Source organism: Ornithodoros turicata, chromosome 4, assembly GCF_037126465.1.
Source record: "Ornithodoros turicata isolate Travis chromosome 4, ASM3712646v1, whole genome shotgun sequence".
In the NCBI taxonomy this organism is placed as follows: Eukaryota; Metazoa; Arthropoda; class Arachnida; order Ixodida; family Argasidae; genus Ornithodoros; species Ornithodoros turicata.
The window spans coordinates 78,792,222-78,809,981 of record NC_088204.1 but is presented as its reverse complement, the minus strand read 5'-3'; the positions used below and the strand labels follow the sequence as shown (position 1 = coordinate 78,809,981).

The following is a 17,760-nucleotide window of genomic DNA, read 5'->3' as shown; positions in this document are numbered from 1 at the left end:
GTGGGGGGGGGGAGGTCAGCTTTATTCTATTTAGTGGTCAAGGGCCCTCGGAGGACAGACTTTGCTGACCGCGAGCAATGCACATGCGGTCCGCGTGCGTGAGGTCCATGATTACCTTGATCTAAGTATTGCTTCATCTTCACTTAGCAATTAAAAATGTACTCAGAGCGCGGAGCACTTGTGTAGCGTTATCTCCAAATCTACTGAAAACCAAGTTGAGTTTTCATGTTCGGTGTCTAATCGCCACCGTCGATGTTCTGCCCTGTTCCATTATCTACTACTATCTAGAAACCGGTGTCGGTTTCTGTATTTTGTTTCAATGGGACAGAAGTAGAATTCGCGTTCCATCGTGATTTCACAGTCTTATACATCAAAATATATCCGCTTTAGGTAATTTTCCACTGCAGTTTCACAATTACGGGGGGACAATGTTTGGTACCTAAAGTGAACGTCTTGGTTTTGTAGCGAGCCAATTTTGTTCCTGAGAGCATCGAAGTGCGACTAAAATGCTCCAGAAACGGGAACGAAAATTATCATCGGTATTGAATACGTGTAGTGGCTATTACTGTTGTACGATGACACTTCAGTGACTTTTCATTTCCTCTTTGTATTTTAATGACTCCATTCGCTGTAATACTCTAAATACAACACGCGAGCATGGAAACAAAGCGCAGTATTGGATATCGAGGGTGCATCACTCGCTTGCCTACTCGTGACATTACCTATCTACACAATATCAAGACATGAGACCTACATAACATAGACTCCACGCACTCTTATACTCCACCATAGCACGAGGATGACAGCCGTATGATTTTTTATTTTTATTTTTTTACTCTCTTCATTTTACCGTCACTGTGGCAATATTGTGTACTACTGAGAGCGTCCGCCTATGAATGCGACATTGGATGAAGGATGGATTGGATGGATATTTTTCTATACGCTATACAATTTATTTATTGCGCAAGAAACCTGGAAAGGAAACGATTTAGCGGTAAATACGAGAGAAGTGCGTTAGGACTAAGGGCCTTGTCCGGTCAATACACTCTTAAAAATGAACTTCACCACATAGCAAGCTCCTAGCCAACCATCACCCCGAATGACAACGTTCTCGCCCCAGATTTGTTGAAAACGGGAGGAGGAGCCTATTTTGTGCCGTGCATAATGGCCACAAAATAGGCTCCTCCTCCCGTTTTCAACAAATCAGGGGCGAGAACGTTGTCATTCGGGGTGATGGTTGGCTAGGAGCGTGCTATGTGGTGAAGTTTATTTTTAAGTTGCCGATCCGAGCCCTGCCCTGATGAGGTTTTTGGCACCCGCATCCGACACACATCCGCGCACTGGTTATCCGCATCCGACCGCGTCCGCACTTATACAAAACACTTTACGTCCGCATCCGAGCCGCTGAGCAAAACATGCCATCCGCATCCCATGCGCAAAATTCACACGTTTCGAATGACGCGTAAACACCGCCGGAAGGATGTTGGTACACTCTAAGAAAAAAAGATATGATTTTCTACCCATTTCGGTAGAGCTACCACATTTCTACTCCAACCAGTTTTACCTTTTGGGTATAACTCCAGAGTAGAATCTGTCGTTCTACCAGCATGAGTAGGAAATTCTACCATTTTCTTTTAGAGCAAACGTGAGAGAGAGGAGCAAGGGAAAGGGACGCCGCCGCTTATACCCGCGGGGGAGATGTCTCGTGTGGATTGGCAAGAAATGGTAGAAGTGTTGTCCTGCTGCAACTCTGGGTAGGAAATTCTACCGTTTCTTTTTTTTCGTAGAGTGTATAATTTCGGATACCTCGATGCTGTCGCGGAAGGACAAAACGGAACACATTGCAAGAAATATGGTGACATAATGTACTGACGAACGATGAAAGATGGAAGTCACTGAGAAGGTTAGCCAGCTGTAGGACTCGAACCCACATCTTCTGGATTAACGGTTCAGGGCTCTACCAACTGAGGGCTCTACCAACTGAGGTAAGCTAACACTTTTTTTTTCACAAAGCTTTTTATTGAGCCATGTAGACACAAACACAAAACACAATTCAATACAGAATACAGATATAAGAATGAGTGTTGATGGCGTCCATTTCATGGGTGAAGACGAATTATCTACAACTTTATACAAGTCCCTTTATAGAGGCTTAAATGTAGAGATGAAATATATACACACAAACATAGAAGCTCAGCAGAAGACAAATCATAAGTTCGAGCGTGCATATGAGCCGTAACCTAACCAACAACTTAGACAGCCGTACACAGAGGCTTTCAACCCATGTTACAGTTGAAATAAAACTACATTACAATTCTTGCCATTTGCTGCCAACAGCTGTACTGACCGCATTCAATAGTCAGTTGGACTAATAATTAACACGATACCAAGGAGATTGTACGTCGCATCCCGTGCTTGAGAGGATGAACTTACAGGATGAGGTAGCGTACCGCCTGAAGAAGCGCCAAGGTCCAACAGGAGGGTCGTTACGACCATAAATGCGACGGGCAACCCACATAGCGTACAGACCCAGTAAGACAACAACGTCCCACGGTATAGCTCACTGTCTCCGCTGTCTGGCGCTACTCAACGGCCCAGTTATTAGCCTACACAACTTCTGCAATACTTTGTATTTCAGCTTACCTTAGTATTTTTGCACAAGCGGTGGATGTCCCACAGGAGATGCTTCTTTCTAAAGTTGATTATCAACATCATTCTATACGCTTTTTCATGGGAGCTGTTGCTGTCGTCTGCTAAGACAGTCGTACGTCCTCGTCTGCGCCTTCAAAATTCAAATTTCCATTGTCCAATCATGATGCAGATGTCGCGGGCCGATGAGTAGCGAACCTAGCGGATCATGCGGACGGGCTCCTCACAGGGGTTGCCGATTATGACGTGGTCGTTATAATCTAGTAGGTCGTCGCAGGGGCGATAGTTCCACGTGCAGAAGCAAACAAATACCGTTCATCTCCGCTGCTCTGCCAAACGAAATGCGAAGATGACGATGACAACGACGCTGACTAGACTAGACGCACCCTGAACCGCGGGTCGTCGCAGTTTGGACTAAGTCTTGCTTCCGGTGAGCAGGTATTCAATATAGATTGTGTTTGTACAGGAACAACCGTTACATTATATGGATACATTTCAGATATAGCCCCTAACAAAAACCCGGAAACGCCGCACGAGAAGTTGTATGATGACGAGGGTCAGCGCTACACAAGCTATCACTAGAGTCGCAGTGATCCGATGGTCGCAGTAGTTAGGACTAAGTGTTGGTTCCGTTGACAAGGTATTCGGTGTAAATTTTGTTTGATCAGGCAGCACAGGTACAATATATCGGACACACACGAGGATATGCCCCGTCCAGCTGTCTATTTCGTACTCATTGGAACTCACAGTTTCGCATTGGAAGTTGAAATACAGGGTGCGATTCGGGAGGATGGTGACCTGATGTTCTTCAAACAGGAGCCAGGGGCAGCTATGGGTACCGTCAGTACGTCGACAACCGTCGATGCCTTTCACTGTTCCCCGTCTACAGCCGAAAGCTCGACAAGAGTTCAGTCCTGGCAGCCTTATTTGACCTTGACCACACCCCGTATGATGTGTCCGCGGGTCGAGCTGGGACGAGGAGATGTCTGAAGCGGGTTTTCCAAGAGAAGGAGTAACCAACGCGTGGATATATCTCGCTCGCTCGCCGTCTTCCTCAACCGTTGTACGGGACACTCCATTACAGAGGGCGCAATGGTAGTTCTTGTAAGTCACTCGTACCGTATTGTTTGGGGTATAATAGGCAGCGTACAGTGCACACTTCCGAGCGAGCACACGGTCGCTTTCTTCGGGACATATATCCAAAGCGGGAGAGCACTCCGTCGTGTTGAACACCTGAGTAAAATTCTTCCACCCAAATACAGCACTTTGAAACGTAGCATTATAGATAATACCCGCGTGCTTCATCCAATAAACGCGTCGTTTGGCGTTATACACAAACTTTTCCAGTTGGCTACTGGCACTTACGTTTCGTGGCGACAGTCCGAGCCAATCAAAGTTACCGGCCCACCCGTAAGTCTCCTGATAGCGCCCGCCGTTACACTCAACACAATGAATATTTCGATATAGGACCCTTGACGGCTTGTGAAAGGAAGGAATGTCGATTGTGAACTGGTACGAGGACTTAGGGAAATCGCCTGTAGGTTGTTCCTCGCACATCTTTTTCGCCCTCCGTGAAACCCGTCCTACTGTACACGATGCTTTCACCCAAACGGACCGTCCATGACCTGGTAGCTCCGCACAGACATAACGTTCACGTGGTACATCTTTAGCAATGTCGATGCAACAGTCACCGTAGCGATTGCAAGATGGGTCGCAAGAACAGATCGGTTTACGAGAGGTACCTTCAGGTTGCTCGCAGGTGAAGAAGGGAGATTCGCCGAGCATATTGGACGCTTCTTCACGAACCGCTGCCTGGAGATCAGAGCCGAATGAAGCAGTGACACACACCAGGAAGATGACGAAAGCTTCGATGGTCCTTGCTCGCTTGGTGTGCATGTTACTGAGCGGACGTCTCACCACCCTTGCAGCGACACTGTTGCCGATAAGTTCGTCAAGGAGCATGTTGTGGTAGGAATATGGCTGTTCGGCAATCACATCTCCATGTAGAGCTAGTCTCCGCAACAATGCCTGCGCAAGTGAAGGCTATAAGTAGAGTTAGAGTTAGGGTTGCACTGTTCGGAACACGGATGTCAAAAACCTAAACCTCCAGCCGGTGGTTTGAGAAGTCCCCTATCAGCGATGGGACCCCTATGATGAGTCCCCTATCGGATGGATCGCACGAAGGGACTATGCCATAGAGTCTCCAATGTAAGGCCACGCTGCGCCACCTGTTCCGAGAGAGTACCATCGCATCACCGTTATCTGCTAGGGAGAGCAGTTGAGCGATGCCTCCCCTCGGGGAGGGTATTGGCATAGTTCCTTCGTGCGCGACGTGCCAGCGTGACGATCGCAAAAGTTCTTCGAGTTACCGGCGTCTATCTGAGTACTCTTGAAACTATGTGAGTCTTTCGAGCCTCTTCAAAACTCGTGAGGTAGCCTTAGTGCTCATGACACCCCATATGTAAACGCATTATTAAACGTCCAAATATTCTGCAATTTTTAAACGTTCAAATATTCTGTAATTTCATTTCTCACCTCGCCGTTTGCACAAGGACAAGTAGTGTGTATGCGTACCCAGTATCAGCGGCGTGGGAGGGGGGGTTGTATCGAGCCCCCCCTACCGTGGAGGTCTGACTGCGCCCCTGGCGGGAACACTTGCCCAGCAGAGGGAAGAACCTGCAGGGCGTGCTGCGAGTACGGGCACTTCGCAGTGTGCTGCCCCTGCAAGAAACAAGTAGAGGCCGTTGAAGAGAGTGAAAGGGATGACTTGAACATCCTGGCAGTAACCTACAGCTCAACAGCAACCAAGAGAAAGCTGAGCGTTAGAGAGCAAGCACACAGCGCGTTCGAGAAGGAATGTGCCTGCTTGGTCTGGGCGGCGCAGAAGCTGATTTGCTATCTCTACGGCACCAAATTCACTTTCGAGACAGATCATTGCCCGTTACAGTTGTTGCAACGAACGTGTGACAAAAATGGCCGTCTTCTACGTTGGAGTCTTACCCTCCCAGAGAACCAAGGCACGTCCTAAGGACGTCTATATGACGCCACTAACGGGACAGTCAGATGTCCATAAGATATCCTGGATTGTCCGAATGACATACTATGGGACATCATTCGTACCGCCATTGAGTAGTTTCATTTAAAATCGAATGATGCCCGCCGGTCACATTTTTTATTTCCCTCGAAAAAAAAATATATGTTATCACACCCACAAAGAGATGCAAAAGGTGCCTGACCGCAGGGCTCCGCGATGTTTTCTTCTCCGTCCACGGCTCTTCGAAGCAACCGGCGCAATTTCGCGGCTTAAATTTTTTCAACTTTGTGACCTTGCATCTCTTGAACGAGATGTCCCATTTGAACGAAATGTTTTTTGCTGACAGAGTGGGCGGTGTGTTGGTTGCACGTTGTCAACCATGTACATAGTTTTGGTTTTTTCTCTTCTTCGTAAGCTGACTAAATAAAAGCGAACTGCAGGAGCCGTTTTTTTCAGTTCCTGCGAGCCGACGAAGTTGTTGGGTTGTCAGCTTCTTGCGCGCGTCTTAGGTCACCTGCGACAATTCCATGTTCCTGGATCAACACGGTGCACGTTCCATCGTGGGCTATTAAATTTATCTGGGCAAAAGAAAAGTATACAAAAAAAAATATCCCGAAAACGCAACAGAGACCCTTTTTACCGCACACTTGGAAGGTCATGGTCGAGACCCTGGACCTCCGACTGTGATGTTCTTCGCATGAGCAGAAAGATAATTCTTTGCTCTTTTTGTTTGACGTTAAATACATTGCTTTATCTTCAGCCATTATCCCGTAACAATACCGTCAACACGGAAAGGTAGGGGAAAATTCTCATTTTCGCGGCAGTTTTTACCCAAAAAGCACGTCTTCAAATTTTCCGGTATTTTGTACTAGCATAGCTTAGACATAGCTCTTTCAGGATATGCAATAGAATGTTTGCTTATTTTGGTCCTACAGGTTGCGCAATTTTTTTCCGCACCCCTATTGGGCAGCGCACGCAGGGGTCAAACACACGTACAAAGAGTGAACTTTTACCCCAACCCCATGTCTTTTTTTTGTTTGTTTTTGCTTTCGTTGAGGGTGCCGTCATGCCGAAGACCGACTATAGTAATATGCACAGATCACTGTGCTGTCCCCAGACAAGCAAAAGTTCCTTGCTTAGGCTTTCCCACCCGGTTAATCAATCCTTCAAGGTGACGAGCTTGAAGGAAATCGGACGTTAAGTAGCAGTTGTACTGAAACAAATCTGGACACAAATTTCCGCTTGCCCTTTTGCCCAACATAGCTGAACTATGCAGCAACGCAGTCCGTCAGAAGGCACTAAAGCCATTTTTCGTGCAGATTTCTTTACTTCACTTCGCCCAAGCCGAGCGAGCGCTTGAACGTGAAAGTTGGAAATGTTCCAAGAGCTCGTCGCGCTAACGAAAAAAGATTGCCGCTGACTTCGCGCTACACAAAAATTGAGACTTTTCCTGTTCTATGCGGAAGACTGATGGTGTCTTTGCGGTCTGCATATACAGTGAACCCTCGTTAATATGACCCCCAATAATCTGACATACGCTCTTTACGACCATACTCCTGGGAGCAATGCAGTGAAACCGCTGCAAATCCCCCCCCCCCCGTTAATATGACAATTCCGCATTATGACAAAAATTTTTGGGAACGGCAATGGTCATAATAACGAGGGTTTACGGTAGTGTATTCGACATCACGACCTCATGTAATTTAATGGCACCAATAGTTTTAACCCATAATTTGAAAAGGATGAAAAAGACAGAAAACTTTTGACTTAAGCTCGTGTAATTATATGACACCTATAGTTTGAGCAGTTTCTGCATAGGAAAAATGTCTGAATAGCTGACCAGTACCACAATGCTCCGGTTCCAGAGATTACGAGTTGGACTAAAACTATGCGATGCAAATCTGTATTTCCTGAGTGTGTACACGGAACATAGGCGTTTTATGCAAATTGCATCAGGTAAACATGGCAAGATAATGTTGGAAGTTTTAAGAGCTCCGAGCGGTGCACGACTACATCATGAATGCGGTTCATACAACTATACAGGGTGTCCCAGCCATATCTTTTTAAAAATATATCTATCACTTTTTCCGATATGAAATCAATTGCGATATAGCACGTGCTTAAGGACACTCCCTAGGAGGGCATTTGCAGACTTCTAAGGCAATGTCTTAATGAACATTCAATAATTAACTTTTTAATTATAGAAGCTACGAAGTTGTTCCAATGAGAACATCTGACTTCTTTGGTCACCAGATACCAAATCCGTTTCCAGAAAAAAAAAAAAAACTCCGTTCGATAGATCGTTCGCGAAAAATTCGTGAAGGAACACCATTTTTTCTTTATTTTATTCATTGCGTATCTTCGAAGAAGCGTCTTCCCTTCAACCCCCAGTGTGAGAAAGTGAAAGAGCACAGCGCCACCTCATGTGTCGAAGATTACCTTTAACTTGCGGAAACAAAACAAAAACAAATGTATCGGGTAAGTCTATATCGCAACTGCCCTTATCTTGGGCTGCATTTTCTGTTTTCTTTTAATCTTTTTGCAGGACACAAGAGGCGATAGTGTGCTCTTTCCACGTTTCACATTGGGGACAATTGAAAGCGTTAGAGAGCAAGCACACAGCGCGTCCGACAAGGAATGTGCCTGCTTGGTCTGGGCGGCGCAGAAGCTGATTTGCTATCTCTACGGCACCAAATTCACTTCCGAGACAGATCATTGCCCATTACAGTGGTTGCAACGAACGTGTGACAAAAATGGCCGTCTTCTTACGTTGGAGTCTTACCCTCCCACAGAACCAAGGCACGTCCTAAGGACGTCTATATGACGCCACCAACGGGACAATCAGATGTCCATAAGATATCCTGGATTGTCCGAATGACATACTATGGGACATCGTTCGTACCGCCATTGAGTAGTTTCATTTAAAATCGAATGATGCCCGCCGGTCACATTTTTTATTTCTCTCAAAAAAAAATATATGTTATCCCACCCACAAAGAGATGCAAAAGGTGCCTGACCGCAGGTCTCCGCGATGTTTTCTTCTCCGTCCACGGCTCTTCGAAGCAACCGGCGCAATTTCGCGGCTTAAATTTTTCCAACTTTGTGACCTTGCATCTCTTGAACGAGATGTCCCATTTGAATGAAAGGTTTTTTGCTGACAGAGTGGACGGTGCACGTTCTATCGTGGGCTATTAAAAAATATCCCGAAAACGCAACAGAGACCCTTTCTACCGCACATTTGGAAGGTCATGGTCGAGACCCTCGATCTCCGACTGTGATGTTTTTCGCATGAGCAGAAAGATAATTCTTTGTTCTTTTTGTTTGACGTTAAATACATTGCTTTATCTTCAGCCATTATCCCGCAACAATACCGTGAACACGGAAAGGTAGGGGAAAATTCTCATTTTCGCGGCAGTTTTTACCCAAAAAGCACGTCTTCAAATTTTCCGATATTTTGTACTAGCATAGCTTAGACATAGCTCTTTCAGGATATACAATAGAATGTTTGCTTATTTTGGTCCTACAGGGTGCGCAACTTTTTTCCGCACCCCTATTGGGCAGCGCACGCAGGGGTCAAACACACGTACAAAGAGTGAACTTCTGCCCCAACCCCATGTCTTTTTTTTGTTTGTTTTTGCTTTCGTTAAGGGTGCCGTCATGCCGAAGACCGACTATAGTAATATGCACAGATTACTGTGGTGTCCCCAGACAAGCAAAAGTTCGTTGTTTAGGCTTTCCCACCCGGTTAATTTAATCCTTCAAGGTTACGAGCTTGAAGGAAATCGGACGTTAAGTAGCAGTTGTACTGAAACAAATCTGGACACAAATTTCCGCTTGCCCTTTTGCCCAACATAGCTGAACTATGCAGCAACGCAGTCCGTCAGAAGGCACTAAAGCATTTTTCGTGCAGATTTCTTTACTTCACTTCGCCCAAGCCGAGCAAGCGCTTGAACGTGAAAGTTGGAAATGCTCCAAGGCTCCAAGAGCTCGTTGCGCTAACGAAAAAAGATTGCCACTGACTTCGCGCTACACAAAAATTGAGACTTTTCCTGTTCTATGCGGAAGACTGATGGTGTCTTTGCGGTCTGCATATATAGTGTATTCGACATCACGACCTCATGTAATTTAATGGCACCAATAGTTTTAACCCATAATTTGAAAAGGATGAAAAAGACAGAAAACTTTTGACTTGAGCTCGTGTAATTATATGACACCTATAGTTTGAGCAGTTTCTGCATAGCAAAAATGTCTGAATAGCTGACCAGTACCACAATGCTCCGGTTCCAGAGATTACGAGTTGGACTAAAACTATGCGATGCAAATCTGTATTCCCTGAGTGTGTACACGGAACATAGGCGTTTTATGCAAATTGCAGCAGGTAAACATGGCAAGATAGTGTTGGAAGTTTTAAGAGCTCCGAGCGGTGCAGGACTACATCATGAATGCGGTTCATATAACTCTACAGGATGTCCCAGCCATATCTTTTTTAAAAATATATCTATCACTTTTTCCGATATGAAATCAATTGCGATACAGCACATGCTTAAGGGCACTCCCTAGGAGGGCATTTGCAGACTTCTAAGGCAATGTCTTAATGAACATTCAATAATTAACTTTTTAATTATAGAAGCTACGAAGTTGTTCCAATGAGAACATCTGACTTCTTTGGTCACCAGATACCAAATCCGTTTCCAGAAAAAAAAAACTCCGTTCGATAGATCGTTCGCGAAAAATTCGTGAAGGAACACCATTTTTTTCTTTATTTTATTCATTGCGTATCTTCGAAGAAGCGTCTTCCCTTCAACCCCCAGTGTGAGAAAGTGAAAGAGCACAGCGCCACCTCATGTGTCGAAGATTACCTTTAACTTGCGGAAACAAAACAAAAACAAATGTATCGGGTAAGTCTATATCGCAACTGCCCTTATCTTGGGCTGCATTTTCTGTTTTCTTTTAATCTTTTTGCAGGACACAAGAGGCGATAGTGTGCTCTTTCCACGTTTCACATTGGGGACAATTGAAAGCGTTAGAGAGCAAGCACACAGCGCGTCCGACAAGGAATGTGCCTGCTTGGTCTGGGCGGCGCAGAAGCTGATTTGCTATCTCTACGGCACCAAATTCACTTCCGAGACAGATCATTGCCCATTACAGTGGTTGCAACGAACGTGTGACAAAAATGGCCGTCTTCTTACGTTGGAGTCTTACCCTCCCACAGAACCAAGGCACGTCCTAAGGACGTCTATATGACGCCACCAACGGGACAATCAGATGTCCATAAGATATCCTGGATTGTCCGAATGACATACTATGGGACATCGTTCGTACCGCCATTGAGTAGTTTCATTTAAAATCGAATGATGCCCGCCGGTCACATTTTTTATTTCTCTCGAAAAAAAATATATGTTATCCCACCCACAAAGAGATGCAAAAGGTGCCTGACCGCAGGTCTCCGCGATGTTTTCTTCTCCGTCCACGGCTCTTCGAAGCAACCGGCGCAATTTCGCGGCTTAAATTTTTCCAACTTTGTGACCTTGCATCTCTTGAACGAGATGTCCCATTTGAATGAAAGGTTTTTTGCTGACAGAGTGGACGGTGCACGTTCTATCGTGGGCTATTAAAAAATATCCCGAAAACGCAACAGAGACCCTTTCTACCGCACATTTGGAAGGTCATGGTCGAGACCCTCGATCTCCGACTGTGATGTTTTTCGCATGAGCAGAAAGATAATTCTTTGTTCTTTTTGTTTGACGTTAAATACATTGCTTTATCTTCAGCCATTATCCCGCAACAATACCGTGAACACGGAAAGGTAGGGGAAAATTCTCATTTTCGCGGCAGTTTTTACCCAAAAAGCACGTCTTCAAATTTTCCGATATTTTGTACTAGCATAGCTTAGACATAGCTCTTTCAGGATATACAATAGAATGTTTGCTTATTTTGGTCCTACAGGGTGCGCAACTTTTTTCCGCACCCCTATTGGGCAGCGCACGCAGGGGTCAAACACACGTACAAAGAGTGAACTTCTGCCCCAACCCCATGTCTTTTTTTTGTTTGTTTTTGCTTTCGTTAAGGGTGCCGTCATGCCGAAGACCGACTATAGTAATATGCACAGATTACTGTGGTGTTCCCAGACAAGCAAAAGTTCGTTGTTTAGGCTTTCCCACCCGGTTAATTTAATCCTTCAAGGTTACGAGCTTGAAGGAAATCGGACGTTAAGTAGCAGTTGTACTGAAACAAATCTGGACACAAATTTCCGCTTGCCCTTTTGCCCAACATAGCTGAACTATGCAGCAACGCAGTCCGTCAGAAGGCACTAAAGCATTTTTCGTGCAGATTTCTTTACTTCACTTCGCCCAAGCCGAGCAAGCGCTTGAACGTGAAAGTTGGAAATGCTCCAAGGCTCCAAGAGCTCGTTGCGCTAACGAAAAAAGATTGCCACTGACTTCGCGCTACACAAAAATTGAGACTTTTCCTGTTCTATGCGGAAGACTGATGGTGTCTTTGCGGTCTGCATATATAGTGTATTCGACATCACGACCTCATGTAATTTAATGGCACCAATAGTTTTAACCCATAATTTGAAAAGGATGAAAAAGACAGAAAACTTTTGACTTGAGCTCGTGTAATTATATGACACCTATAGTTTGAGCAGTTTCTGCATAGCAAAAATGTCTGAATAGCTGACCAGTACCACAATGCTCCGGTTCCAGAGATTACGAGTTGGACTAAAACTATGCGATGCAAATCTGTATTCCCTGAGTGTGTACACGGAACATAGGCGTTTTATGCAAATTGCAGCAGGTAAACATGGCAAGATAGTGTTGGAAGTTTTAAGAGCTCCGAGCGGTGCAGGACTACATCATGAATGCGGTTCATATAACTCTACAGGATGTCCCAGCCATATCTTTTTTAAAAATATATCTATCACTTTTTCCGATATGAAATCAATTGCGATACAGCACATGCTTAAGGGCACTCCCTAGGAGGGCATTTGCAGACTTCTAAGGCAATGTCTTAATGAACATTCAATAATTAACTTTTTAATTATAGAAGCTACGAAGTTGTTCCAATGAGAACATCTGACTTCTTTGGTCACCAGATACCAAATCCGTTTCCAGAAAAAAAAAACTCCGTTCGATAGATCGTTCGCGAAAAATTCGTGAAGGAACATCATTTTTTTCTTTATTTTATTCATTGCGTATCTTCGAAGAAGCGTCTTCCCTTCAACCCCCAGTGTGAGAAAGTGAAAGAGCACAGCGCCACCTCATGTGTCGAAGATTACCTTTAACTTGCGGAAACAAAACAAAAACAAATGTATCGGGTAAGTCTATATCGCAACTGCCCTTATCTTGGGCTGCATTTTCTGTTTTCTTTTAATCTTTTTGCAGGACACAAGAGGCGATAGTGTGCTCTTTCCACGTTTCACATTGGGGACAATTGAAAGCGTTAGAGAGCAAGCACACAGCGCGTCCGACAAGGAATGTGCCTGCTTGGTCTGGGCGGCGCAGAAGCTGATTTGCTATCTCTACGGCACCAAATTCACTTCCGAGACAGATCATTGCCCATTACAGTGGTTGCAACGAACGTGTGACAAAAATGGCCGTCTTCTTACGTTGGAGTCTTACCCTCCCACAGAACCAAGGCACGTCCTAAGGACGTCTATATGACGCCACCAACGGGACAATCAGATGTCCATAAGATATCCTGGATTGTCCGAATGACATACTATGGGACATCGTTCGTACCGCCATTGAGTAGTTTCATTTAAAATCGAATGATGCCCGCCGGTCACATTTTTTATTTCTCTCGAAAAAAAATATATGTTATCCCACCCACAAAGAGATGCAAAAGGTGCCTGACCGCAGGTCTCCGCGATGTTTTCTTCTCCGTCCACGGCTCTTCGAAGCAACCGGCGCAATTTCGCGGCTTAAATTTTTCCAACTTTGTGACCTTGCATCTCTTGAACGAGATGTCCCATTTGAATGAAAGGTTTTTTGCTGACAGAGTGGACGGTGCACGTTCTATCGTGGGCTATTAAAAAATATCCCGAAAACGCAACAGAGACCCTTTCTACCGCACATTTGGAAGGTCATGGTCGAGACCCTCGATCTCCGACTGTGATGTTTTTCGCATGAGCAGAAAGATAATTCTTTGTTCTTTTTGTTTGACGTTAAATACATTGCTTTATCTTCAGCCATTATCCCGCAACAATACCGTGAACACGGAAAGGTAGGGGAAAATTCTCATTTTCGCGGCAGTTTTTACCCAAAAAGCACGTCTTCAAATTTTCCGATATTTTGTACTAGCATAGCTTAGACATAGCTCTTTCAGGATATACAATAGAATGTTTGCTTATTTTGGTCCTACAGGGTGCGCAACTTTTTTCCGCACCCCTATTGGGCAGCGCACGCAGGGGTCAAACACACGTACAAAGAGTGAACTTCTGCCCCAACCCCATGTCTTTTTTTTGTTTGTTTTTGCTTTCGTTAAGGGTGCCGTCATGCCGAAGACCGACTATAGTAATATGCACAGATTACTGTGGTGTCCCCAGACAAGCAAAAGTTCGTTGTTTAGGCTTTCCCACCCGGTTAATTTAATCCTTCAAGGTTACGAGCTTGAAGGAAATCGGACGTTAAGTAGCAGTTGTACTGAAACAAATCTGGACACAAATTTCCGCTTGCCCTTTTGCCCAACATAGCTGAACTATGCAGCAACGCAGTCCGTCAGAAGGCACTAAAGCATTTTTCGTGCAGATTTCTTTACTTCACTTCGCCCAAGCCGAGCAAGCGCTTGAACGTGAAAGTTGGAAATGCTCCAAGGCTCCAAGAGCTCGTTGCGCTAACGAAAAAAGATTGCCACTGACTTCGCGCTACACAAAAATTGAGACTTTTCCTGTTCTATGCGGAAGACTGATGGTGTCTTTGCGGTCTGCATATATAGTGTATTCGACATCACGACCTCATGTAATTTAATGGCACCAATAGTTTTAACCCATAATTTGAAAAGGATGAAAAAGACAGAAAACTTTTGACTTGAGCTCGTGTAATTATATGACACCTATAGTTTGAGCAGTTTCTGCATAGCAAAAATGTCTGAATAGCTGACCAGTACCACAATGCTCCGGTTCCAGAGATTACGAGTTGGACTAAAACTATGCGATGCAAATCTGTATTCCCTGAGTGTGTACACGGAACATAGGCGTTTTATGCAAATTGCAGCAGGTAAACATGGCAAGATAGTGTTGGAAGTTTTAAGAGCTCCGAGCGGTGCAGGACTACATCATGAATGCGGTTCATATAACTCTACAGGATGTCCCAGCCATATCTTTTTTAAAAATATATCTATCACTTTTTCCGATATGAAATCAATTGCGATACAGCACATGCTTAAGGGCACTCCCTAGGAGGGCATTTGCAGACTTCTAAGGCAATGTCTTAATGAACATTCAATAATTAACTTTTTAATTATAGAAGCTACGAAGTTGTTCCAATGAGAACATCTGACTTCTTTGGTCACCAGATACCAAATCCGTTTCCAGAAAAAAAAAAAAAACTCCGTTCGATAGATCGTTCGCGAAAAATTCGTGAAGGAACACCATTTTTTCTTTATTTTATTCATTGCGTATCTTCGAAGAAGCGTCTTCCCTTCAACCCCCAGTGTGAGAAAGTGAAAGAGCACAGCGCCACCTCATGTGTCGAAGATTACCTTTAACTTGCGGAAACAAAACAAAAACAAATGTATCGGGTAAGTCTATATCGCAACTGCCCTTATCTTGGGCTGCATTTTCTGTTTTCTTTTAATCTTTTTGCAGGACACAAGAGGCGATAGTGTGCTCTTTCCACGTTTCACATTGGGGACAATTGAAAGCGTTAGAGAGCAAGCACACAGCGCGTCCGACAAGGAATGTGCCTGCTTGGTCTGGGCGGCGCAGAAGCTGATTTGCTATCTCTACGGCACCAAATTCACTTCCGAGACAGATCATTGCCCATTACAGTGGTTGCAACGAACGTGTGACAAAAATGGCCGTCTTCTACGTTGGAGTCTTACCCTCCCACAGAACCAAGGCACGTCCTAAGGACGTCTATATGACGCCACCAACGGGACAATCAGATGTCCATAAGATATCCTGGATTGTCCGAATGACATACTATGGGACATCATTCCTACCGCCATTGAGTAGTTTCATTTAAAATCGAATGATGCCCGCCGGTCACATTTTTTATTTCTCTCGAAAAAAATATATGTTATCCCACCCACAAAGAGATGCTAAAGGTGCCTGACCGCAGGTCTCCGCGATGTTTTCTTCTCCGTCCACGGCTCTTCGAAGCACCGGCGCAATTTCGCGGCTTAAATTTTTTCAACGTTGTGACCTTGTATCTCTTGAACGAGATGTCCCATTTGAACGAAATGTTTTTTGCTGACAGAGTGGACGGTGCACGTTCCATCGTGGGCTATTAAATTTATATGGGCAAAAGAAAAGTATACAAAAAAAAATATCCCGAAAACGCAACAGAGACCCTTTTTACCGCACATTTGGAAGGTCATGGTCGAGACCCTGGATCTCCGACTGTGATGTTCTTCGCATGAGCAGAAAGATAATTCTTTGCTCTTTTTGTTTGACGTTAAATACATTGCTTTATCTTCAGCCATTATCCCGCAACAATACCGTGAACACGGAAAGGTAGGGGAAAATTCTCATTTTCGCGGCAGTTTTTACCCAAAAAGCACATCTTCAAATTTTCCGATATTTTGTGCTAACATAGCTTAGACATAGTTCTTTCAGGATATGCAATAGAATGTTTGCTTATTTTGGTCCTAAATGGGTGCGCAATTTTTTCCGCACCCCTATTGGGCAGCGCACGCAGGGCTCAAACACACGTACAAGGAGTGAACTTCTACCCCAACCCCATGTCTTTTTTTTGTTTGTTTTTGCTTTCGCTGAGGGTGCCGTCATGCCGAAGACCGACTATAGTAATATGCACAGATCACTGTGGTGTCCCCAGACAAGCAAAAGTTCGTTGCTTAGGCTTTCCCACCCGGTTAATCAATCCTTCAAGGTTACGAGCTTGAAGGAAATCGGACGTTAAGTAGCAGTTGTACTGAAACAAATCTGGACACAAATTTCCGCTTGCCCTTTTGCCCAACATAGCTGAACTATGCAGCAACGCAGTCCGTCAGAAGGCACTAAAGCATTTTTCGTGCAGATTGCTTTACGTCACTTCGCCCAAGCCGAGCAAGCTCTTGAACGAGAAAGTTGGAAATGTTCCAAGAGCTCGTCGTACTAACGAAAAAAGATTGCCACTGACTTCGCGCAACACAAAAATTGAGACTTTTCCTGTTCTATGCGGAAGACGGATGGTGTCTTTGCGGTCTGCATATACAGTGAACCCTCGTTAATATGACCCCCAATAATCTGACATATACGCTCTTTACGACCATACTCCTGGGAGCAATGCAGTGAAACCGCTGCAAATCCCCCCCGTTAATATGACAATTCCGCATTATGACAAAAATTTTCGGGAACGGAAATGGTCATAATAACGAGGGTTTACGGTAGTGTATTCGACATCACGACCTCATGTAATTTAATGACACCAATAGTTTTAACCCATAATTTGAAAAGGATGAAAAAGACAGAAAACTTTTGGCTTGAGCTCGTGTAATTATATGACACCTATAGTTTGAGCAGTTTCTGCATAGCAAAAATGTCTGAATAGAAATAGCTGACCAGTACCACAATGCTCCGGTTCCAGAGATTACGAGTTGGACTAAAACTATGCGATGCAAATCTATATTTCCTGAGTGTGTACACGGAACATAGGCGTTCTATGCAAATTGCATCAGGTAAACATGGCAAGATAATGTTGGAAGTTTTAAGAGCTCCGAGCGGTGCACGACTACATCATGAATGCGGTTCATACAACTCTACAGGGTGTCCCAGCCATATCTTTTTAAAAATATATCTATCACTTTTTCCGATATGAAATCAATTGCAATATAGCACATGCTTAAGGGCACTATGAGGGCATTTGCAGACTTCTAAGGCAATGTCTTAATGAACATTCAATAGTTAACTTTTT

The 17,760-nt window shown here is 44.5% G+C and overlaps 1 protein-coding gene across 1 annotated transcript; it reads right to left on the bottom strand.

Annotated features, from left to right (window-relative positions):
• Positions 1-2,208: 2,208 nt before the first annotated feature.
• On the bottom strand, positions 2,209-5,371 carry LOC135393528 (uncharacterized). Its single transcript, XM_064623938.1, has 2 exons — positions 5,224-5,371; positions 2,209-4,677 (listed from the first exon to the last, which is right to left on the bottom strand). The coding sequence occupies exon 2, from the start codon at positions 4,609-4,611 to the stop codon at positions 3,145-3,147; it is 1,467 nt and encodes a 488-aa protein (XP_064480008.1). The 5' UTR covers positions 4,612-4,677; positions 5,224-5,371; the 3' UTR covers positions 2,209-3,144.
• Between the last annotated feature and the right edge of the window lie 12,389 nt (positions 5,372-17,760).

Coding starts and splice junctions, on each gene's coding strand:
- LOC135393528 (XM_064623938.1), bottom strand. CDS start 4,611: ATGCTCCTTGACGAACTTATCGGCAACAGTGTCGCTGCAAGGGTGGTG.